General features: G+C 40.7%; 1 protein-coding gene across 1 annotated transcript in view; it reads right to left on the minus strand.

The window, feature by feature from the left end:
- Nucleotides 1-273: 273 nt before the first annotated feature.
- CALN1 (calneuron 1) overlaps nucleotides 274-24614 on the minus strand; it is a gene marked incomplete at its 3' end in the record, with an annotated part of 163056 nt that continues 138715 nt past the window's right edge. The window contains exons 5-6 of the mRNA XM_081333871.1: nucleotides 2801-2954; nucleotides 274-401 (exon numbers count right to left, since the gene is read on the minus strand). Of these exons, the coding sequence (XP_081189997.1) occupies nucleotides 274-401; nucleotides 2801-2954 (282 nt within the window). The remainder of the gene's footprint in view (nucleotides 402-2800; nucleotides 2955-24614) is intronic.

The raw sequence follows: 24614 nt of genomic DNA on the forward strand, positions 1-24614 counted from the left end.
TTTTTTTATTGCATTAGGAAACAAAAAAAAACCATTAAAGCATTAAGACAGCCCTTTTATGTCCCTGCCAAGAGGATATAGTTGATTTACAGATATGCTGCCGGATAGAGTTTCCTTGCTGAACCGTTCCTCTTAACCTTCGCTCTCGTTCACACGTGCTCTCTCTCTCGCTCTCTCTCTCTCTCCTTTGCCCGTTGATTTGAAAGTTGATCAGGGAGAAAGTTCACCGGGCAGCATGCGCATGCGTGGATCATTTGTTTCACAGTGTTATGGCTACTCCATGCCACTTCGGAGGATTTGATTGGCTGCGATCAGCATGACGCTGATAATAAAGGCCATAGCAAAAGCGCATATTAAGCTCTTCCGTACACAGGTCTGTCGGTTTTGTTTCTGGGAATGCACTGGGGGGGGGGAGAAAAAGGGAAGGGTTAAAAACAATTCTTTCTGTTTTAAAAACAGACACTTTTTTTTTGAACAATTTTTATCTGGCCTACAAAGGAGGAATCAAATAGCAATAACATGTAGACTTATATACCACCCCTTTACAGTCCTCTCTAAGCGGTTTGCCGAGTGGGCATGTTGTCCCCAACAATCTGGATCCTTGTTTTACCGACCTTGGAAGGATGGAAAACTGAGTCAACCTTGAGATGGTCAGGATTGAACTCCTGGCAGTGCTCAGAGTTAGCCTGCAATATTGCATTCTAACCAGTGCACCACCAAGACTGCAAATGCAACTGAGATTGCCCATGGGGAAAATAGATGTGGCTCAGGATTGAATTATTGTGCTCTAGAAGTGGCTAGTATTTACTAAGTACAGAAAAGTAAAAAGCTGAGGCTGTAAGTTTACTTTGCAAATTACTGCACTGAAAAAAGTTGGAAGTCAATGCTCCCCCTCTCTTTTCCTCTTTATTCCATACTAATCCCTTTCTTTCTCCTTCCCATTTCCCTACTGTCTTTATTTTCATTTCTATTTTAGATCATACAATTACAGAATCATTGGGCTGGAAGGGACCTTGGAGGTCTTCTAGTCCAAACCCCTGCTCAAGCAGGCGACTCTGTACTATTCTGGACAAATGGCTGTCCAGTCTCTTCTTGAAAGTCTTTTATTGTTTATTATGATAATCCTAAGAAAACTCTGAAATAATAAAAAAAGAAATATTGGGTTCTTGTTGCCATGCATCATTAGTGCAACTGATAATGTTAACTTTGCATTATAATAGAAAGTCTACAGGAAAAATACCCAACAACTTCAGAGATCACCAAGAGACCAATATCTTCCAGGTGAGCTTTTAAAAACGCTCTCAAAAGGAAAGTCGGGAGAAAAGAAGCATTAAGCCACATGATGGCAGTAGATCCTGACAATTTTCTCAACTACTAGGTCTACATGTTGTGTAAAGCCATGATTTAAGTAATTTGTTAAATAAACCACATCTGTATGAGTTCAAACTATCTTCTTGGCCATGGAGTGCAATTTACCAAGCACAATAAATGAGTTTAGTCAACACACTCAGCCACAAGCATTGTGGCTTCATGCAATCTATAAACTCAAACTATGATTTGCAACCTTGGTGCCTGAGTAACAGATCTGATTTTTTTAAAAATCTATGATTAGGAATCCCCCCTTTTTTAAAAATAGGATCGCCATGTGTTTTATCTGACAGAGAAAAATCCTCTATTGCAACTTTCTTCAACTTGGGCTCCATCTAAAAAGGTGGACTTCAGCATCCAGAATCCTTCATATTGCTGCAGGATATTTCATTGGGAGAAAGTTGTTCTGTCTAAAACAGGGGCCTTCAAACTTAGCCCTTTTATGACTTGTGGACTTCAACTCCCAAAATTCCTCAGCCAGGCACACTGGCTGAGGAATTCTGGGAGTAGAAGTCCACAAGTCATAAAAGAGCCAAGTTTGAAGACTCCTGGTCTAACAGGTTGTTCATTCCTAGTTTGTTTTAAAGATAAAAGAACCACAAAAAGAGAGAGGAAGCAAGGTAATGGTCTTTGGTGGTTCCTTCACTTTATTAAATAGCATAGCTAGGCTCTACTATGTTCAACAGAACTTATTCCATATAGGAGTAGACTTGTTACTGGTTGCTTAGAGACTGTTCAAACTTACAAAATAGATTCCCCAAAGGTACTTATGACCTGGATTCAAATTTCTGATGGTAGTCCCTCTGCCTTCCACGGTCATATTTTAGATGCTTGACAACTGACCCACATTGATGGTTGTTTGCAGTGTCCCTGAAGCGGCAGAGTCAAAAGAGTAATTACCCTAGAATCTCTACATAGACACAAAGTGACTCAGTCCAACCTCCCCTTAACTTCCGTTAACCCTTATCGAGCACCAAAATAGTGCTAACTGTGAGATTCCTGTGCATAGTGCATCGTTCCATTAAATCAGTTTAATTGGAAATTCACGTGTGGTCCTGGTCTTTCACATTCTATAGTCCCACAATCATGTGACCACAATTCATGATTTTCTTTGCTGGAAACCAGTGTTTACTTCTGGCCATTGTGGACAATGGTTCACTTAATGGCCATGGCATTCATTTAATGACTGCACCATTTGCTTTACGAACATCACATTTAAGTAACGACTGCTGCAAAAAAAATGGGAAATCGGATTTGGTCATGTGATTGCCTCAACTTACAACTTTCATAACATATGGCAGAAGTTCCAGGCTCCCTTATGGAAGAAAGTTGAGGACTACCTGTACAAGTGAAACATTTCACTTATTCAATGTGCTGTGAGGAAGAAGAAAGTCAAATCATTTTATGTGCTATATGGATGACAGAAACCCACCTTCAAATTCTGTTTGACAATTTCCAGAGTTCTCGTTTAAACTCTCCTCTTCATTGATGATAATATTTTCAATGTCCTTCATTGTTAAGTGGTCCTGGAATGCATGGTAGATGATTTGTTTAAGCTCCTCCAATGTTATCCGTTGCATGTCAAACTGGGGGGAAAATGAGAATTTAGTCAGAATTTGCACTAAAGCACTATCAAATGTTCTTGGACTTTGCCCAAATCTGCCCCCCCACAATTTCAAAAGAGATATACTGTATGCCCATGACGAAATGGCCTCTTCTTTGTTGAGCTTCTTTGGAGCTTAAAACCAAGCTAGGGGTTAGTCAGTGAAATGGAACCTCCCAAATCCAATAACCAACTTTCATTGGGTTAAAATTGTACAGCTCTTGAGATCACCTCAGAGTGTCTGTGAAATCTGCACTTTTTTTTAATATCAATTGTTTGGCATCCCTCCAAAAAAGCCTGTCACAAATATGACTGTAAGAAGGTTAGCTGGATGGTCCTTTGGAGGCTGACCTTCTCAGTGTGAGATGCAGTGGTGTGGCTATGGAATCTATGCAGAGATATAATTTCTTTGGTTATGTCATGAAGCGCCATTTTGAAGAACCTGCCAAAGCCATGTCTACATGGAGGTTGGCTGAATAATAAGAAAATATAGACAGGAAGAGGTAGCCTTCTAGTGTTTATGGAGATTCTCAATCAGCCAAGTCATGGTTGTCCCAAAGGTACTGTTGTGATTCAGGGTCAGCCTGTGGGTCCGGCAGCCGGGTCGGATGACTCGGATGACTCAGACGAGGGGGAGGAGGAGGGTGTTGAAGACGAACTTGCTGATGATGGCTTGGAGGCTTCGCAGAGCCCCCAGCCAGGGCCCTCTTACTTGGTGGAGACTCAGCTACGCGAGCCCGACAGTGCGGATGATGATGACCCACAGCTGGCCCTGTTCAAGGACGCCCGACGCAGGAGGCAGTCAAGCAGGAGCAAGCAGAGAAAGGCTGTGGGACTTCTCGGAAGGAGGCACAGGGAGGCCACGCCCTGAACTCTAATAAAGGGAGTGTTTGGGGAAGGGCTGGTTGCTGAAAGCAACCGCTCCGTTTGAGGATCAAAGCTCCGGTATCTTGTTTCATGTTTTGTTGTTTGTTTGTGTAATAAACTTGGCAGACGTTTTCCAGCCTCAGACGCTTTCCAGCCTCTGCCGTTTGTACAGGGGTTGCCTTTCTGCAAGGCCGGTAGCAGGCTGGTACAGAACAGGTACTTTTCCAAAAGGCAACTAGACTTAAGTGAACTGAACTGAAGAAGCTTCTTGGATGAGAAGTGAAACGTTTTCGAGGGGGGAAAAAAAACCAAGAAATTTCCAGTTGTCTTTTTGAAAGACTCCTTTGTGATAGTCTTCTAATCCAACCCCATCTGAGCAGGACACCCAAGACCCAACACACCCAACACAAGGAAGCAAGCATTTTATCCCGGGATAGCAACAAATTGGGCCTCCTGAATGAACACAATAGTTATCCATGTACATATATAATTATAGATATAGATACATAAACATCTAACTTAAAAAAAACCACATAATCCACTTCTGTACTTTCCTCACAAACCCATTAACTACTTCTTATTCTTTTATGTCATTGCAATCATTATTTAAATATTCTGTTATCTCCCTTTATTTAATCTGTAAAATCCTTTCATCATTTTGCAATAAATTTTCAGTGACAACATTTGAAGAGGTCAGGGAAATGAGCAGTTCCTTTGAGAACTCATAATAGAATACTGATTGGTGAGTTCTCTACGGATTCTGTATATTTTTGTGACTTAGATATTATATGTTGTAGCTCAACAAAGAGCAAAAATCTCAAACCTCTGCATGGTAGTGGTGATGATAAGCAACAATCACAATAACTGCAGAAACCTAAGTGGCATAGACCGCAGTGTGGCAGAAATACAAGCTACATCAAGTGTCAGATCTTAAACTCTAAAACTGGTTGATGCAAGTTACACATTTTAAAGAGTGAGCTTGATAGAAAACTGAAAAGATTGTTTTCCTGTCCCCCCACAAGAAGTAGCAGAACACATTTTTTTTAAAGCAACCCCAAGGAACTGTGGTTGTCACAAATGGCACTAGCTTTTTATAGTAACTCCAGCTGCAAGAGAAAAGAAATGCAGAGTTTGTAAATCACTCAGTTTATGGCTTGGTAAATCAGCCAGTCAGGTGGGCATCACTGTCAACCGTGAAGGATAAAGGATAAAAGTGATTGATTGATTGCTATTTTTAGTAGTGACTGTGCAGGTGAATTGCAAAGCTGCTGGTTGGATGTGTGATAACGAAAAGGTAATGAAGCCAACTTTCCAACACCAAGTCTTTTTTTAAAAAGTTTTTTTTTTATAGCACAATTTTCAGTGGGTCACACAAAAGAAACTAAAAAAAAAAGCCCTTGCAATTATTACTTAGAACTCTGCATTGCACAAAGGGCATACTGTATTTTAAAACAGAAACAGAAAACCAGTCTTCTGAATAAGGATGAAAACAGCCAAAAATGATGGAAGTTATTTCAAATTATTTGGAGGGTCAGAAGCTGTGCTGAATGCTCTTTCTTTCAGATATGAGGTATAAGGTTGCTACGGCCAGAACTGTAAAGAAAATAAATAAATACAGGTATTCCTCATTTACTGATTAAAATTGGAATAGGCAACTCTGTTACTAAATGATGTGGTCATAAAATGAAACATCACGTGACCTTGCCTGAGTTACAATGTGAATTAATCAATTCTAGATGCAACTAAGCAAACCACCATGGACCATTAAGCACAATGCCACATGACCATGACTTGTGACTTCCTGCTGGCTTCCCCATTGACTTTGCTTGTCACGGTCGGAAGCTCGCAGGGAAGGCTGCAAATACACATGGCGATGTTGCAATGGCTGCAACTCTGAGGACTCGTCGTAAGTCTCCTTTTCAATATTGTCATAACTTTGAACAGTCCCTGAACAAGTGGTTGGTGGGGGAAGATTAGAAGCGACTTTTGCTGGCTAGGTTTCAGCAAGTGACAAAATGTAGTTGCCTGTAGCTACTCTGAGAAGCTAAGAATAATCCTGGTTATTCAAGAGGATTCCAGGACAGTTTTCTATAACAGAAAGACTGCAGATGAAGAAAATGGTGTTTTCTTCTATACTGTTGTCAAGAAAACAACACCAAAGTTGACCTTGACTCAAAGAAAATATTGCATGGCCTCAAACGCTAAGTAATATCAGTTACGATATCAGATATCAATATCCCAGATCGTCCTAGTGGACGATCACTTGACTCTGAGCCAGCAGTGTGTAGCAGCTACCAAAAATGCTAATACAATCCTGGGTTCTATAAACAGAAGCATAAATCAAGATCACACAAAGTATTATTACCGCTTTATAAAGCCCTAGTGTGAGACCACACCTGGAATACTGTAGCCAAGTTTGGTCACTATATCACAACAAAGATGTTGAGAGTTTGGGAAAAATTCAGAGAAGAGCAACTAAGATGATCAAAGGGCTGGAGACTAAAACATAGGAAGAACGGCTGCAGGACTTGGGTTTGGCTAGTCTAAAGAAAAGAAGAAATAGGGGAGACATGATAGCAGTGTTCCAGTATCTGAGGGGCTGCCACAAGGCAGAGGGGGGCCAGGTTTTTCACCAAAGCACCAGAGGGAAGGACGAGAAACAATGGTTGGAAACTGATAAAAGAGAGAAGCAACCTGGAATTAAGGAGAAACTTCCTGACAGTGAGGACAATCAACCAGTGGAACAGCTTATCCCCAGAGATCATGGGTGCTCCATCACTGGAGATTTTCAAGAGGAGACTGGACATTCACCTGTTTGAGATGGTATAGGTTCTCCTGCTTAAGCAGGGGGCTGGACTAGAAGACCTCCAAGATCCCTTCCAATTCTATTCTATTCTGTTCTGTTCTGTTCTGTTCTGTTCTGTTCTATTCTGATTTGGATGGAAGACCACTTAGAGCAATGTTGTTCAACCTTGGCAGCTTGAAGATGTGTGTACTTCAACTCCCATAATTCCCCAGCCAGCATGCTGGAGAATTGAATTCATTGAATTCACTGTGCTTCCTATTCAAGCTTTTAAAACAGTGAGATTAGGTCATGATGTTCTCTAGTCTCACTTACCAGAAGTTATAAGTAGTTCTTGACTTATGACCATAATTGGAACCAGAATTTCTGTCTTACATCCTTGTGGTCATAAATCAAGTTGGACCTGATGATACAACAATTTGTTGTTAAATGAATCACTATGGTTGTTAATTGAATCTACCTTTCCCCAATGGGCATTTTTGCCAAAAAAAAATTTTGTTACCTTAGAGTATTGGATATAAAATAGAGGTGGAAAAAATGGATGTTCTATCATTAGTTTCATCTTAAATTATTGATATAATGAACATTATTTGGCTTTTTCACTTAAAATTAGGTATACTCAGGTTTCTTCTCAAATCGTATAAATCTTTGCTTATTACTGATCTTTTAAAACTGACCTGGAAAATTTTGTTTAGAGAATGAGAGAAAGTGCTATAAATTAGTATTGGTGCGAAACGAAACCCTCCAGCAATTTTTGACAATCTTTCTGCTTTCCTGGGAAAGATACTGCTTTTTTTGGCCTCTTACCAAGGTCATTTTAATCATTTCCATGAATAATCTTTGGGAAACATCCATCAGAGCTGAAAGCCTTTCTTCTTTGCAGAGATTCTTGGAATAATCTCACAACCAAGAGAGATGGCAGGATCCATTGATCCACTGATCATTCTAAGGAAGGTTTGAAGTGAATAAGGCATAGTAGATGCCCTAAGCTTTGAATCTGTGGGCCAAAGGAACACAACATGAGGATTTCTTGGCAATAGTTCAGATCTGATTTTCCACTGAGTTTTTTTAGAGTTTTTATTCCTGACTTTTCACAATAGACTATAGCCCTGGTGATTTCTTATTTAAGAATTAACTTAGCCTAGCTCTTGCTTAGTATCTGAATCTTGACCAGGGGGTCAAAATACTCCACTTGATAAGATGGGGCAGGAACAGATTTATACCATATGGACACCTGCAGATAATATAGGTAGTCCTCAACGTACAACCATAATTGAGCCCAAAATTTATCTTGCTAAGCGAGATACTTGTTATGTGACTTTTGCTCCATTTTGTGACCTTTCTTGTCACACTTGTTAAGTGAATCACTGCAGTTATTAAGTTAGTAACGGTTATTAAGTGAATCTAGCTTCCCCATTAACTTTGCTTATCAGAACGTCACAAAAGGTGATGACATGATTCTTTTGTGTCCTCTTTGTCACCATCCTAAAATGGTAGAGGCTTTTTTCCCCCACAGCTAAAAGGGGCTGTAAACAGGCAAGAAATATCGGAGAAAATGAATGTGTTCTCCTTCATGCTTGTCGAGCTTCATGGCTTTCATTTCTAGAGGACCCAAATGGGATTTTGAGGAGTGCTTCTAAGGGATGCGGTGGCTCAGTGGGTTAGGACGCTGAGCTTGTCGATCACAAGGTCGGCACTTTGGTGGGTTGAATCCCGAGTGCCACATAACAGAGTGAGCGCCTTTTACTCGTCCCAGCTTCTGCCAACCTAGCAGTTTGAAAGCACGTAAAAATGTAAGTAGAAAAATAGGGACCACTACGGTGGGAAGGTAATAGCGTTCCATGCACCTTTGGCATCCAGTCATGCCGGCCACATGACCACGGAGACGTCCTCGGACAAGCGCTGGCTCTTCGGCTTTGAAACGGAGATGAGCACCGGCCCCTAGAGTCAGAAACGACTAGCACGCATGTGCGGGGGAACCTTTACCTTTACCTTTTTCTAAGGGTTGCTGACTAGGGTGTCTTCCTGGAGGATCTGACAAAGCTTTATGAAGTGGTGCTATTGGAAGTGAGTGCTCACCAAAGCCTCGGGGAGTTGCTAAGGAGGAGACTTTGAATGTATTCATCAGGAGCTTTAAAGGGCTAGTGATAGCCAAGGAGATGAGCAGCTTGTTCTCCTTCAGTGTTTACCAAAGCTTTGAAGAGTAATGTCAGTGGAAGTGAGCAGTGTTCTCCACTAAAGCTTTGTCCAAGGGTTTAACTAAAATATTAATTAAAAACAAATCCCTACAAGTTACTTCTTCAGACTCTGCTGAAGTACGGTCCTAAATAAGCAAATATCAGCAGTTACATTGGCAAAATCTTGGGGAAATATCTCACAACAAATAGAAAATCTTCTTGACTTGTCCCCCAAAATTAAACAGATTACTCCAGTGTTTCTAGGTTGGCTGGGGAATTCTGGGAGTTGAAGTACACACATCTTCAAACTGCTAAGGTTAAGAAACACAGGGTTATGCTTAGCAAAGCTGCTGAAACAGATCTCACCAATATATAATAAGTGCAATGATGCTTTGCCAACTTTGTAGCCACAACGTAGACCAGCAGCCCCCAACCTTTTGGGCACCAGGGACCAGTTCCATGGAGAGAAGTTTTTTTCCACGGACCAAGGGGAGCAGCCTGCATCCCACAGATGGGGCTTTGCTTGTTTGTGCGGCCTGGCTTCTGGCATGCTGCGGCCTGGTGCCAGTCCATGGACTGGGGGTTGGGGACCCTTGATGTAGACTCAAATACGTGCTCTTACACAAAACTAGCCATATTTCTCCATTCCCAGCCATTTCTTCTGGCACTTTCATTTCTTTGAGCATTTTCATATCTCAAGTGTACAGGATTGGTGAATAAATTGTGAAGCACGGTGGTGAAGCAAATATTCAGAAAGTGTTATGTAGAGATAGTCTTTGACTTAGGACAGGTTGCTTAGCAAGCATTAAAAGTTACCACAGACCCTTAAAAATGGTACTTATGACCCAGATTCAAACTTCCAACAGCTGCCTCCCCGGTGATGTGATTGCATTTTGGGAGCTGGCAACCATTTGCACTGCAGCCATTTGCAGTGTCCAATAGTCACATGACTGCAATTTACAACACTTATTTTTTACCAGAAATTGATATTTACTTCTGATTTCCAACAAAAAGCACATATTGCAGACAATGGGTTCAGTTAATGACCACTTTAAGACTGCCATAAAAAAACGTAAAATCAGGTTAGTCATGTGATGACCCACTTAATGACTGGCATCGCTTATTGCCATAATTCCAAGCTTGATTACGGTTGTAAGTCGAAGACTTCCTATAAACTACAAGGACAGAAACATTCCTTAAGTCCTCTGAAAGCAGATAATATTAAGAAGAGACTTAGACTGATTCATCTCCGACTCACCGGGGTATAAGAGGAAAAGGAACAGAAGCACAGACTTGCAAGGTTCTGTGCACCTGTCTCAATCAAGTATACTTCAAGCCTTGGTGTGGAGTTGAATTTCCTCATCTGGTCTACTGTGTAAGTGAGGAGATACTCAGCACTGCCTCATATATTAATTAAATAAAATAAATAAAATAAATATATGTTTTTTCCCCCAAAAGTTAATTGGACTTTCTTAATATTTTCTTTAAATCCTTTCATTCCCCACCAATCAGATAGAACTGAAGAGGTTTCTTGGATGAGAAGCAAAATGTTTTCAAAGAAGACACCAAGAGAGTCCAATTGCCTTTATTTTTTTGAGGGGGGAACCCCACACCTTAGGGACAACCATGACCTGGATGATTGACAATCATCCATAGACACTCAGCACTGCATTCTCAAATCACTCTCAGGATATGCAAGGAGACAGGGCTGAGGAAACAAACAGACTTTAGCTGGATGTCAGGAAGATGGGTCAAGATAGAGGATGACTCTCATCCCTGAATCTGGAACACCTGTGGTGGATCACATGTGGGTCTCAACAGACCACATTTTTGTAAGGTTCTAGAGGGCAACTGAGTGTCAGCAAACAGCAATGGGGAAACACAACTCTTGCCTGCCATCTAGTGGTCAAGTAGATTTTTTCAGTCTTGATGTAGTAGACGTATAATAATGTCATTCATCCCCAGCAAAATACAGAAGGGTCACCATGATTAGGAGAAGAGATTCTAGTGACCAACTATTAGCTACAAAACTGAGTGAGGTTTTAATCCCTAGTGCAGGGGTAAGCAACCTTGGCTCTTTTATGACTCATGGACTTCAACTCCCAGAATTCCTGAGCCAGCATTCTGGGAGTTGAAGTCCATGAGTCATAAAAGAGCCAAGGTTGCCTACCCCTGCCCTAGTGGTTGACTTGCAGAAATCACTGCTCATGTATGAGCCATCTGCCAATTGGTTTAAAAGAGATTTGTTTCCCCTCCCTTAAGAATGACAGATGACATTAGCAAGTAATAACTGTCAGCTGCTTTCTCTTTCACAGTGGGATGATACATCTATGAGTCATACCAATTGCTTTGGTGTACTTAGACTGATATGTTTTTTTAAAAAATAAACAACCAAGTTTATTTAGACTAGGTTTAAAATATTTTTTTTAAAAAAAATGTTGAAGTGGGAACTAAGTATCTCAAGATACCTCCATGGATGGATGGATTTATTAATTTATTTAGCACAGGGCACCATGGGATGGAATAAAGCTGTGGTTGCACAAGGTGCAAATAGCCGCAACCAAAAATAAAACAGAACTAAACCAAACCCTAATCATTCTTCCCTTCAGTTAGGGAGAGCAATGGCAACTGAAACACTTCAATAATAGAATCACATAATAGGACAAAGGTCTGCAGGATCCAATTTGGGTCAGTCCCTGAGCCCAGAGGTTTAGTCTTCTGAGCTTTTAGACTTGGACCCATCTTCAGGGGACTTCTCTCTCCCCGAATGTGTGCTTTGGACTATTCCATGCATAGTATTTATGTGGTGCCTGGTTCTGTGTGGCCCCCTAGCTGTTGATTGGGGTATTGATGGCTGGCCACTAAGTCATTGGCTGTTGTCTCCTTGTGCTGCCAAGTCCTTGGCTCCTAGATACCTGATAAGCCAGGCATGTCAAACTCACGACATCATGTGACATCGCACAACATATTGGGACTTTTTCCACATTGCTGGCAATGGGGTGGTCGCGGTTTTGGCGTGATGCATCTGGCCCGTGGGCTGGCAGTTTGACATGCCTGTGATAAGCTGATGGTAAATCAGCACTTCTGTTAACTGAAGCACAAGGAAACTATGGCCAACAACTTAATAGCTGGCCATCGACACCCCAATCAACAGCCAAAAAGCCACACACAACCGGGCACTATATATATACTACACATAGAATACACCAAAGCACACATTCTGGTGAAAGAGAAGTTCTCTGAGGATGGGCTTCAGCAGGAGTCTGAAAGCTTGAAAGATTAAACCTGTGGTCCCAGTGACCAATCCAGAATGGATCCTGCAACAGGCATATTTGCCTTCATTCATGAAATAGAGGTCTCTCTTAAATCAATGGAGGTGACCTCCCTTACTTTAAGGTCACTGAGCAGAAGTGGAAGACATCTATTGGGCATATTCTAGAACAGGGGTGTCAAACTGGCAGTGTGCGGGCTGGATGTGTCACGCACAGGCCATGATCATCCTGGCTCCGCAAAGGCAGGAAATGTTGTGATATATCACGGTACATCATGTGACGTGATTGAGTTTGACACCCGTGTTCTAGAACCAAACCATAACTGGGATCAGTTCCAAGCTCAACCCCAAGGCAGGAACTGAAATTAAATGATCCCCCCAAAAAGGCTTCCAGCTTCTACTTGAACATACACGTAAAAGGATGTCCATCCCCTTCCTTGATAACTTTTACTGCTATGAAGTAAAGATCAGCTTTTACTGTTAGGAATCTTATCCTAAGATTCAGCTGGAATCTACCTTCCCATAACTTAAATCCTGGATTCTATATTCTGCATTCTAGAATATGAAAGAACAAGTCTTGACCTTCAGCATGAAATTCCTTTCAGGTATTTGACAAAACGCTATCACATTTCTTGAAGGGTGAATTCATTTAGTCTTCAGGACTGCAAATGTAATCAAAGATTTTTAATGCCCCTCGTGGCCCCACAACTGTTCTTCACATTTTCCTCCAAGCAAAAATGACCCAGAAAGCAAGAAGTGGATTTTTTTAGAGATATTTGTAATTAAGAATGATGAAATATCCAAGATTTAGAAATGAGCTTAACAAAACAAAGGAAAAAAAATAGCCATGAAATGGCTTTGGGATTGCTGTCATCCAATTTAATTCCGAATGCATTGTTTCAGATGGAAAGAGAAGGAAGGAAATCTCACTAAAGTCTTCATAGATGGAAAAATAATGTTTTGCTCTTTTATTACAACCATATGCTGCATTTTGTGAGAATAACCTCTCTTTCCTGGTACTGTCACCTCTCTAACATTGCAGTCCTCCAATTAAATCTTAAAGGGGTGCCTTTCATGGACCTTTCTCAAATCATTAAGCATGAGAAGCTGGGGAAGTTGCAAAGTGATGGCAAGATACATCAGGCAGACAGCAGTAGCATTTTACTACCATCTGGAACAAGGAAGTATGCTTAAAAACAAAGGAAAACAAAACTCTATAAATATATTTTTAAACCTCTTAAAAAGAGCTAGGAAAACAGTTTTTCCTGCTCTTTGTTCTGTGCAAAAAATGCCCCGTTTCGAATGCACAACTAGGATCTTACCAGTCTATTTTTCAAAAACCTCCAGTGATGGTGTCTTCCAGTACTTGAGGGGCTGTTACAAAGAAGAGGGGATTATCTTATTCTCTAGGGCAGGGGTCCCCAACCCCCAGTCTGTGGACCAGTACCGGACCGTGGCATGCCGGCAACCGGTCCGCACAAACAAGCAAAGCCCCATCCGCGGGATGCAGGCACCACACAAAACTACGCACCCTCCGGTCCACAGAAAAACCTCTCTCCATGGAACTGGTCCCTGGTGCCCAAAAAGATTGAGGAACTCTTCTCTAGGGCACCAGAGGACAGAACAAGAATTAATGGGAGGAAGCTTGTTAAAGAGAGATCCAGCCTAAAAGTAAGAAGACGTTTTCTGACCATGGGAACAATTAATCAGTGGAACAGCTTACCTCCGGACGTTGTGGATGCTCCATTGGTGGAGGTTTTGAAAAGTAGACTGGTAGATCCTACCAAGCTTTTGGACCCCTGCTGGAGCCCATCTTTGTGGCACTTCTCTCTAGCAGAGAGTGCGCTTTGGGCTCTTCTCTGTGTGGTATTTATATGGTGCCCGTTGTATGTGGCTTTCTAGATGTTGATGGGTGTTGATGGCTGGGCGGCGGTTGTTTGCTTGTGGTGACAAGCTCTCACCTCCAAAGGTAAAAGGTAAAGGTTCCCCCGCACATGCGTGCTAGTCGTTTCCAACTCTAGGGGCCAGTGCTCATCTCCGTTTCAAAGCCGAAGAGCCAGCGCTTGTCCGAGGACTTCTCCATGGTCATGTGGCCAGCATGACTAGACGCCAAAGGCGCACGGAATGCTGTTACCTTCTCACCGTAATGGTCCCTATTTTTCTACTTCCATTTTTACGTGCTTTCGAACTGCTAGGTTGGCAGAAGCTGGGACGAGTAACTGGTGCTCACTCTGTTACGCGGCACTCGGGATTCGACCCACCAAACTGCCGACCTTCTGATCGACAAGCTCAGCGTCCTAACCCACAGAGCCACCGCGTCCCTACCTCACCTCCAAAGTGCTTGATAAACTGGTGGTACTTAGGAGGTGAGGACTTAAGTGTTTAGTATAAGCATGAGTCTGAAAGCTGGGCAGACAAAACCTCTGGTCCTCGTGACTGACCCAGTTTGGATCCTGCAATATTATCCTGGGACGTGTATATTCACCTTCATTTGTGGCAGATCCTAGTTGTGCATTCAAAACTGGGCATTTTTGCACAGAGCATGGAGCAGACATTCTATTTCTGTATCTTCCTGTCCAAGTTCAGAGACTGGTGTTAGGACTCATATCTGCACACTATGTGAAAGCTTCCCCTGCTGTTCCCTGTTGATTCTCCTTTCTCAACCTGCTATTTCCCCAGCTCCCACTCCTGAGAATTGCTTGTCATGACAGAAACCAACCAAGAGCAGCAACTACCTCCAAAATAGCAACTGCACCAAGCTGAGTCGCCTGGCCTTTTTGGCATATTCTGCTGTTTAGTTCTGAAAGGTGTTTTAATTTTGTAGAACTACGCGTCATTTCCTGCCGAGCATGTTTCTGCTTTGGCAACTTGCCCTTCTTGGAGTCATTGCCAGAATACTAATGAGAAGGTTACCATGGAAATAGAAGCATTATTTGCTGCTGCATAAGACACCAGTTTTTCATGAAATACATCCCAAGGTGTGATTGTCTCACTGATGAAAGATCTGCAAAGTTGGGCAAAATCTCTCTCACACACATACACACATGTAACAACCCTAGCCCAATGTCTTATTACGAGGAACAGAATCCCTGAAAATTGAAGCCACAAAGAAGAGGGGGGGTCAACTATTTTCCAAAGCACCAGAATTCAGGACAAGAAGCAATCTAGAACTAAGGAGAAATTTCCTGACAGAACAATTAATCAGTGGGATAACTTGCCTCCAGAAGTTGTGAATGCTCCAATATTGGAGGTTTTTAAGAAGCTATTGGAGAACCATTTGTCTGAAACAGGGTTTCCTGCTTGAGCAGGGAGCCGGACCAGAACAGGGTCCCCAACCCCAAGTCCGTGGACTGGCACCTGTCCACAGCATGACAGCAAGTGGGCTGCACAAACAAGCAAAGCTCCATCCTCGGGATGCAGGCAGTATTCAAAACCACATTCCCTCTGGTCCGTGGAAAATTCTTTCTCCATGGCACTGGTCCCTGGTGTCCAAAAGGTTGGGGGTATTTGGACTAGAAGACCTTCAAGGCCATTTCCAACTCTGTTATTCGGTTCTGTTCTGAAAAAGGAATATTTTAACCTTGAAGTAAATTACGATTTCTTCTCCGTTCAAATCCTCTATGCTAACTCCACCCGAAGACCTGTCTAGAGCTTCTCAAAACTGTGGTTTGGGATAACTGGAGATGAGAACTCTGAGGTCACAAATATGTTTGAGATGATTGCACTTAAAAAAAAGAAGTCTGAACAGATTTGCACTGTCCAAATTTACTCTAACTTTGCTAGTTACTTGCATTGCCTGTGAAAAGCTCCAGAAGGATATTATTTAATTACTTATTAAATTTATATGCTGCCCATCTCACTGTCAAGTGACCCTGGGTGGCTATGGTTGTGGTTCTGAAGATTAAAAATAACTGATCTATTTAATTCTTGTACAACCGCAAACCTAGTAAAATCAGTTTTTTTTTTGGGGGGAGGGGGATTGCAGAAATGGATAGGTAGTCTTAACTTATGACCCTTTGTCTAGTAACTGCTTGAATGACATTGAAAAAGTGACTTTTGATGGGTCCTTGTACTTTTAACATCACAGTATCCCATGGTCATATGATCACTTGGCAACTGACATGTATTTATGACAGTTGCAACAGATTAAGGTCACATGAATACCATTTGTGACCTTTTCAGGGCATGTCCAAGAAAGAAAATCAATGGGGGAATCTGGATTCTCTTAATGACTGCAGCAAATAAGGTCATAAAATTGGAGGAGGCTCACTTAAGACGACACTATTTAGTGATGGAAATTCTGGTCCCAACTGCAATAGTAAATTGAGGACTATCTGTATTCTAGCAAGAGGCCATGGTGCTATAAAGATTCAGATCCCTGGGCCAGTCTCAAGATTTAAAGCTGGTAGTCTTCAACTTATAACCATTCGTTCAGTGACTATTTGAAGTTACTATGCACTGAGAAATGCAACATGACCATTTTTCACACTTACAACCATTGTAGCAGGCCCGTGATCACATGATCAAAATTCAGATGCTTGGCAACTGGCATGTATTTATGACGGTTGCAATGTCCTGGAGTCATGCGATCCCCTTCTGTGACTTTCTAAAAAGCAAAGTCAATGGGGAAGCCAGATTCACTTAACAGCCATGTTACTAACTTAACAACTGCAGTGATTCATTTAATAACTGTGGCAAGAAAGATCGTAAAATGGGGCAAAACTCACTTAACAGCTATCTTGCTTAGCAACAGTAATTCTGGGCTCAACTGTGGTCATAAATCAAGTCCTACCTGTATCAGGAGAAAGTTACTAGGATGGATTGAGATCTAATATGCCAACCAACACCCACCTACTTCTGACTATAAAAACGGTCTCAGTGTGGGGACAGGAAAAGGTTGTGGCACTCAGCACACTGACAATATCCCAAAGTGTGCTGCAGATTTAAAAAAAAAACAAACCCAAACCCACCAAATTATGTGGGAAGACTCACTAGGAATTTAAAAAAAACCCTGACAATGTATTAATGGCGTTATGGAATGATTGCACTTGGAGTATGGTGTAGAGGACATTGCAAGGTGGAAAAGGTGAAGAAGTAGCAGTCAACGTGATTAGAAGCTTGAGCAGCTTCCTATCGGGAAGATTACAGTGTTCCTGGAGATTTTTTTCTTTTTTTAAATTAAAGCAAAAACAAAGGGTATGGAAGAGATACCGGTATATGTAGTCATGGAGAGTATGGGAAATGTGGATAGACAGCAATTCCCCAGCTTCTCTTACATCAACGTAGAACCTGAGGTCACCCAATTAAAGTTATATGCAGGGAGAATTCAGAACTAATAAAAGAATGACTTTATTGTCTGCCTTATGGTGGCAAAAGAATGAAAAAAATAAATTCATAGAAGATGAGGTCAGTAGTATCAGGTGTTGATTGCAGTTCCTTCCTCCAGAATCACCCCCTAATTATGCCTGCTTTCAGCCTTTGTCTTTCTGTTCATATGGATGAGATTTTAAATGTTGATACGGAAAAAGGTAGCCTTTCACTCAATTCAGCAGGGATAGGTTTATCATCTTACATTCTTGAAATCATTAGCGAGAAGTATATGCAATCGCTAAATTAGGTTTATTATATTTAGGTTTATTATATTTGTATACTGCCCTTCTCCCGAAGGACTCAGGGCGGTATACAAATATAATAAACCTAAATATAATAAACCTAATTGATAAGTAATCCTTAATTTATTACTGTAATGGAGCCTGTCCGTCATGGTCAGAAGTCAATATGATCATGTGACTGACCTGATCTTAAACACTTTTTCACAGCAGTTATTAAGCAAACGTAGCGGTCATCAAGTGTCCTCACGGTTGTTAAGTGAACACTACATCCGTTAAGTGAATCCATGGTTCGCTCTGAGCATGCTTTTGCTGAAAACCAGTAGCAACTGTTCTCCTTCCTTTTATCCCCACAGCAACAATGCCTTTGATGCAGGCCGGTTTGAGAGAGATGACAAACCAAGGGTCACCCAGTGTAATGGTGTGTGAGAATGACCTTGGGAGACAGGACCGGGGAACGCTTCCTAGCGGGTGGTCAGATGAAGGACAGCATAGCCCACAGCTGCATAATGAGTAGAGAAAGAGGCCACCCCAAGTTCTCAGGCTACAAAGGAGACGGCGGGAGACCCGTAGTTTCAAACTCACAAGATTCTATTAATGTAACCTCACAATGAAATAGAATAAGCTCATCTGGTCATGTTTCCTGTCTGGTCAACCTGGGAAGGCTGCCACCCAGTGAGCACTAAGGTGAAAATGCCTTAAATACAACATTACATAGGTCCTCCCTCCCTTCTTATCAACTGTTACAGGAACCAGTCAAAATAAATATAATAAACATGCACATTTGGGGCACGTTCAACATTTGCAATTTTGCACGTGCTTTTATCAATCTACAATCAACCATTTTAAAAACAGCTTAATTTGAACGTACTTTTGTTGTAGTCCGCTTTCCCATTCTGTGCAACCTCTACAGCATACGTAATTGGAACTCTGAAGTGCAATCAGAGCTCATACGAAGCCAGTAAATTCTTTATCACTATTATTGAGTCACACCAGAAAATGTTTAGGCAGGCTGAGGTGGTTTGTATGGAAAGGAAATCCCAGAGGATATCTCTTTATACAGTATTCTTACAAATAGAGAGACAGCACAGTTCCTGGTTTTGAGAGGCTCGTAGCAAAGCGGTTTCTGATGGTGGGCCTCACCTGGTAGATTCAATAGCTACAGTAAAATGCCATAGATATAGGATGGGCAAGAAAAAGAGTAACTCCTGTTATAAATGGCATGGTTAATTCTGTTTTTGGAAGATGTATAGGAGGAATAGATAACAGTTATAGGTAATTCTCGATTTATGACCACGATAGAGCCCAACATTTCTGTTGCTAAGCAAAACAGTTGAGTTTTCCCCCATTTTAGGATGGTTCTTGCCACAGTTGTTAAGTGAATCGCTGCGGTTGTTAAGTTAGTAACATGGTTGTTAAGTGAATCTGTCTTCCCCATTGACTTTGCTTGTCAGAAGGTGGCAAATGGTGATCACATGATCCTGGGACATTGCAACTGTCATAAATAAACATCCAAATTTTGATCATTTGACATGGGGGATGCTGCAACAGTTGTAAGTGTAAAAAATGTTTATAAGTCACTTTTTTCAGTGCCGTAGCAATTTCAGTCACTAAATGAATGGTTGTTAAGTTGTGTATGTTCTCTATAGCACACTGGATGACCACTGTTTGAACACATTTGGGCATTATTAATCATTCGACTGTATTTTCAAGCAGACTCTTGAGATCAGATTTGAAAATGCCTGATGACTTTCCAAATTTTTATGGTAAGTTTCTTTAAGAGGAAAATAATCTGGTTGTATTTTGGATGGGGCAAATTGTTCCATTTCTTCTCTGTTTCATATATTCACTGATGACTATTCAAGGTTAAGCAACTTCTATCCACGTTTTCTAACCTGCTATAATTAAAATAATATGTAAAACTCAGGAAAATTCAGATTTCTTTCTAGACAATACAAATTTTGTAAGTGGTTTTCTCTAATATATGCACATTTTGAGCCAAAAAACTATATCCCCAAATTACAAGATTGAGAAAACCCACAGGATAATTGTCCTCGCTTTATATTAATCAAGACCAACTTAAGTTCTGCACATCAAGGCTTGCAAATTGCTGTAGATAATTACTTGGCAATGACCTTTCTGGATCACATCAGGGCCATAACAAATCCTGAAAAAGTTTATAGAAAGCTTTTCACATCCACTATAGCTCAATAACGCTCCTTTCGAGAGAATTGGAGACACATTAAAACCATGCCAATTCAATTAACCTTATAAAATTAAGTTAAAATAATAAGAAAATAACACAAAATAGAGAAAACAGCTGGTAATAACTGGAAGTTTAAACAAATCTGACAAGACTTTTTTTTTAGCCTTTAAATCTCTAAGGAGCTTGAAATTGGATTTCACCCAAATCAAAGGAAACTCAACATCTTTTAATGTCTTCACAGTATAATCCAGCCCCATGAAAAATCCTCAAAGAAGAAAACCTTTCAGGTATTAATTAGGAACCAACTGGAAAACTGTGGCATTAAAGGCATTGGTTACAGTGGAGATTTCCGTGCAAATACTAATTTTCTAAGATATTTATAGATCTTTAATAGCAATTAACTCTCCCAGCAGTATATAATTTATATAGCCCATTTGGCTTTTCCAATTTTTATTCCGTGGTGAAGAAAGCATTTATTTCATTCTCTCATTGGTCTTCCAAGAAATTCAAGACAACAAAGAAAACAATGGTGTTTGCCTGCTAGATGATCAATATAACACCATTTCCCTTAGGTAATAAAAGTTCCCTCATGTCAGGCGTGGTTCATTTGAAAAAGAGAGAACAAGGGAAGGCATTTTGAGAGGAAAAAAATATATTAGTTCTATGTAGTCATTCTTGCATGACCTCTAAACAGGTAGTAGGATCAGGTCTGGCTAATACATGGCTGGGACATAATGGAAAATTCCAAGGCTGTACATGTAGAATGGACTGATAAGTAAATTTCTTGACAGTTAGAACAATTAATCAATGGAACAACCTGCCTCCAGAAGTTGGGAATGTTCCAACACTGGAAGTTTTTAAGAAAAGACTGGACAACCATTTGTCTGAAATGGTATAGGGCACAGGTGTCAAACTCACCACATCACGTGACGTGTCGCGACATATCACAACTCTTTTTGCATTGCTGGGAATGGGGTGGGCGCAGCTTCAGTATGATGAAACCGGCCCGCAGGCCGGCAGTTTGACATCCCTGGTATAGAGTTTCCTGCCTGAGCAGGGGGTTGGACTAGAAGACCTCCAAGGTCCCATCTGTATTATTATTGTTACTGTTATTATTATTTAAACAACAAAGCAATACATTAATACAGCAGAGGAAGAATAGAAAACTACTTATTGGTCTACCAACTTTGATACTGACCAAAGACATTCACCAGAATTATGTAGAATTCTTGGGTATTTCTGCATGGAAAAAACAACTGACCTGTAATCTTATTTTTTTAAGGTGTAGCAGAGGAAAGAGTATTGCACCAAGTGCTGACCCTGAACATTCCAAAAGTAAAATGCTCTGGACACCACAGGGGTTCTCACTTGCAGATTAATTTGGGAGCTGTAGATTCTGTACATTTTTATTGGAATTTACCTCACAACGTGCAGCATTTTTGCTCACCTACATCAGTAGCAGTGACTCAGTTGGATGTGTTTGGAGAGGGACAGTTTAAAGCAGACATGTCAAACACAAGGCCCGGGGGCCAGATCCGGCCCGCGAAGTGGTTTCATGTGGCCTGCGAAGCCATCCTGGAAACAGTGAGGGAATGGCCCCCACTGCCTTGGCCCTGGCCCAGAGACCCTCCTCCTGCCAGAGACCCCCAGATCTATCCCACTCCTGCCCAGGCCCCCATAGGCACCCTTGATGCAAATGATGTAGAGCTGGCCATGCCCACCCAGTAGGCCATACGCACTCTAGCCACACCCACCCAGTAGGCCACACCCACCCAGGCCATACCCACCCGGCCCCCTGAGGGCAACCACAATGCTGATGCGACCCTCAATGAAATTGAGTTTGACACCCCTGGTTTAAAGCAATGAACATGAGACATCTAAAAGCAAAAATATTGCCCTCTTTGTATGTTTTAGGAGAAAAGCACAAATAGGTACTAACTGATGGCTCTTTTGGTTTGCAGGAAATATTTTCACTCAATTGGTGAAAGTTTGCTATTTCATTTATGTTGCTCAGTGGCAACCTTGAGTGGCTAAGATGGACTAGCAAGCCATACTAAACATGGTGAAGACTCTGGACTGTGTGCATTCCATGCTAGATCATACTAAGGTAAAAGAAGCTAGTTTTGGCTGTACCATGTTACGGGAATCTACCATTGGGTTTTGTGAACCAGGCCATCATATTAAACCATAAGAAAGTGAATGTGTGTTGTTCAGGGAGGAAAGTTTAAGATTCAACCCAAAAGACAGGAACAATCTTAGATTAAACAGCCAACAAAGCCAGGTAAACCAATCAGAAAGGAGCTGCACAAGCTGCAACAATCCTAATCAAGACACACAATAAATAGGCACACATAAAAAGCCAGCGAACCCCAGTCCCTTGTGTCAGAGCACTAACAATGTTATCTAATTTGGTAATGTGTTTACAAGAAAAAAATGGGTGGCAAAACAAATTTAATAAATAGTTACATGATAGATAGATAGATAGATAGATAGATAGATAGATAGATAGATAGATAGATAGATAGATGATAGATAGATAGATAGATAGATAAAATGTTTTGTTCACTTCCACACTTGTTTTGTTCACATCAAAATGGCCAATACCTTTCCATAAGCATACTGCACATCCATGTTTCTCAACCTTGATAACTTTAATATCTGCGGACTTCAGCTCCCAGAATTCCCCACCAGCACGAGAAATTCTCAGATTTCCTCATACCTTATTTGTTGCAAGAAAGACACAGGTTGTTGCTATCAATGAAACCACAGCTGGAATTTAGACACATACATTTTGACATATTGAATTTGAAATACCTCAAGCTGGAAACTGTTTTGGTCTGTTCCAATTTCACACATTTTTCCTGACGGTGTTTGAACCTTACCAGAAATATTCTAAACTTGAATATGGGTTATTCCAAGGTCAGAACAGTTTAAAACAGCATCAGGTCACTCCTAATCAGCTTGGAACAGCCCATTTTTTAAAAGTATTTTGGATTTAAAACATTTGACACCCGTTTACTACAATTCCCATTCCCCAATAAGTAAATGTTTTTAGTACAGGATATAAAGTTCAATTACTGGGAGTTTAAGAGATGATCCTGAGGTTTCTGGAGTACTTATTGTTATTTTCTCAAACGCTGTATGTAAGTGGCTGTATCTTGGTAGGAAGAATGGAAAAGAAGAGACACAAAGAAAAGCATAAGCTGAATCACAGCATTTTTACATTTCTGCATGTGTGAAGGCACCCAGATTGTTCCCAAAGAAATCAATAACCCCTTATGTCATAACTACAGATGGCCATGTTTCAGAATCCAGATCCTTCATGACTTCATGCCCAAAACAAAGGTTGAAACGCAGCTGCCCATAAATTTAGTTTGGAAGGCTCCGTCTTTTCAATATACTTCTCAATATACTTTAGAGAAGACAATTTGCATCCAAGATGCGCCAGGAGCAAGTGGGATGCAGTACATTTTTATTATCAATTGCCTTCTACATAGAAGTTCTTTCCCATGACTGGTTTTATTAGCTGCCTTTACCTTGAAAACAGATCTGAAACCTTGAATTCTACAAGCAAGTTTTTATCACAAATTGATTCCACTGAGTACAGTCAAATTGCACCTGGATAACATACAGGTAGTCCTTGACTTACAATAGTTCGTTTAGTGACTGTTCAAAGTTACGACACTGAAAAAAGTGACATATGACCATTTTTCCACACTTACGACCTTTGTGTCATCCCCATGGTCACGTGATCAAAATTCAGACACTTGGCAATTGATTCATATTTATGACAGTTCCAGTGTCCCAGGGTCATGTGATCAGCTTTTGTGACTTTCTGACAAGAAAAGTCAATGGGGAAACCAGATTCATTTTGCAACTGTGTTACTAACTTAAAACCTGCAGTGATGCCCTTTAAACACATGTGGCAAGAAAGGTTGTAAAATGGTGCAAAATTCACTTAACAAATATCTCACTTAGCAGCAGAAATTTTGGGCTCAATTATGGTTGTAAGTCGAGGACTACCTGTATAGCATGGATATTAGTACAAATTGCCTGCTGATAAATGATCATACGGACAACATCCTAATACAATTTCCATTTAAAATTATGGCCACCGCAATGAAGTTTTCACCTTAAATGAAATGAATTGGCTACCTATGATGATTGGACACCTCGATCCATTTCTTTCAGCCAGAGACTTTTTTGTAACTAAAACCCACAGAAAATTATAAATTATAATATTATAAATTATAATAAATTATAAAAGGATGAGCAACTTCCTATCAGTTTTTTTAAAAAAGCACAAAATGTTTAATATTTCATCTCAGCTAAATTATGAGTGCTACAACTTACTGGAAATGATGAGATTTATGGTATCAACCAATTTTTCTTTCTTCAATTGTTTCTAGTTCTAAAAACAAGATATTCCTGTCTCATCTTTCAGTGAGTTTTAATGTTGTTTAATGTTTTAATTTTGCTAATGTTTTTCTAGACTAAAAAAAAAGGAATGAATTCTAGTTTCGTTCTATCTTTTAATACAAATTATGCTCTGGTTTATGAACACTATAAAATGTGTTATTTGTTGGGTATGCATTTATCCATTTATTAGATTTCTATCACAGCTTTATTACTTTATAAGTAACTGAAGGTGGGGAACATAATACTCCTCCCTTCTCCTATTTTCCCAACAACAGGTGGGTTGGGCAGAGA

This window comes from Vipera berus, assembly GCF_964194415.1.
Source record: "Vipera berus genome assembly, chromosome: 1".
Taxonomy (NCBI): Eukaryota; Metazoa; Chordata; class Lepidosauria; order Squamata; family Viperidae; genus Vipera; species Vipera berus.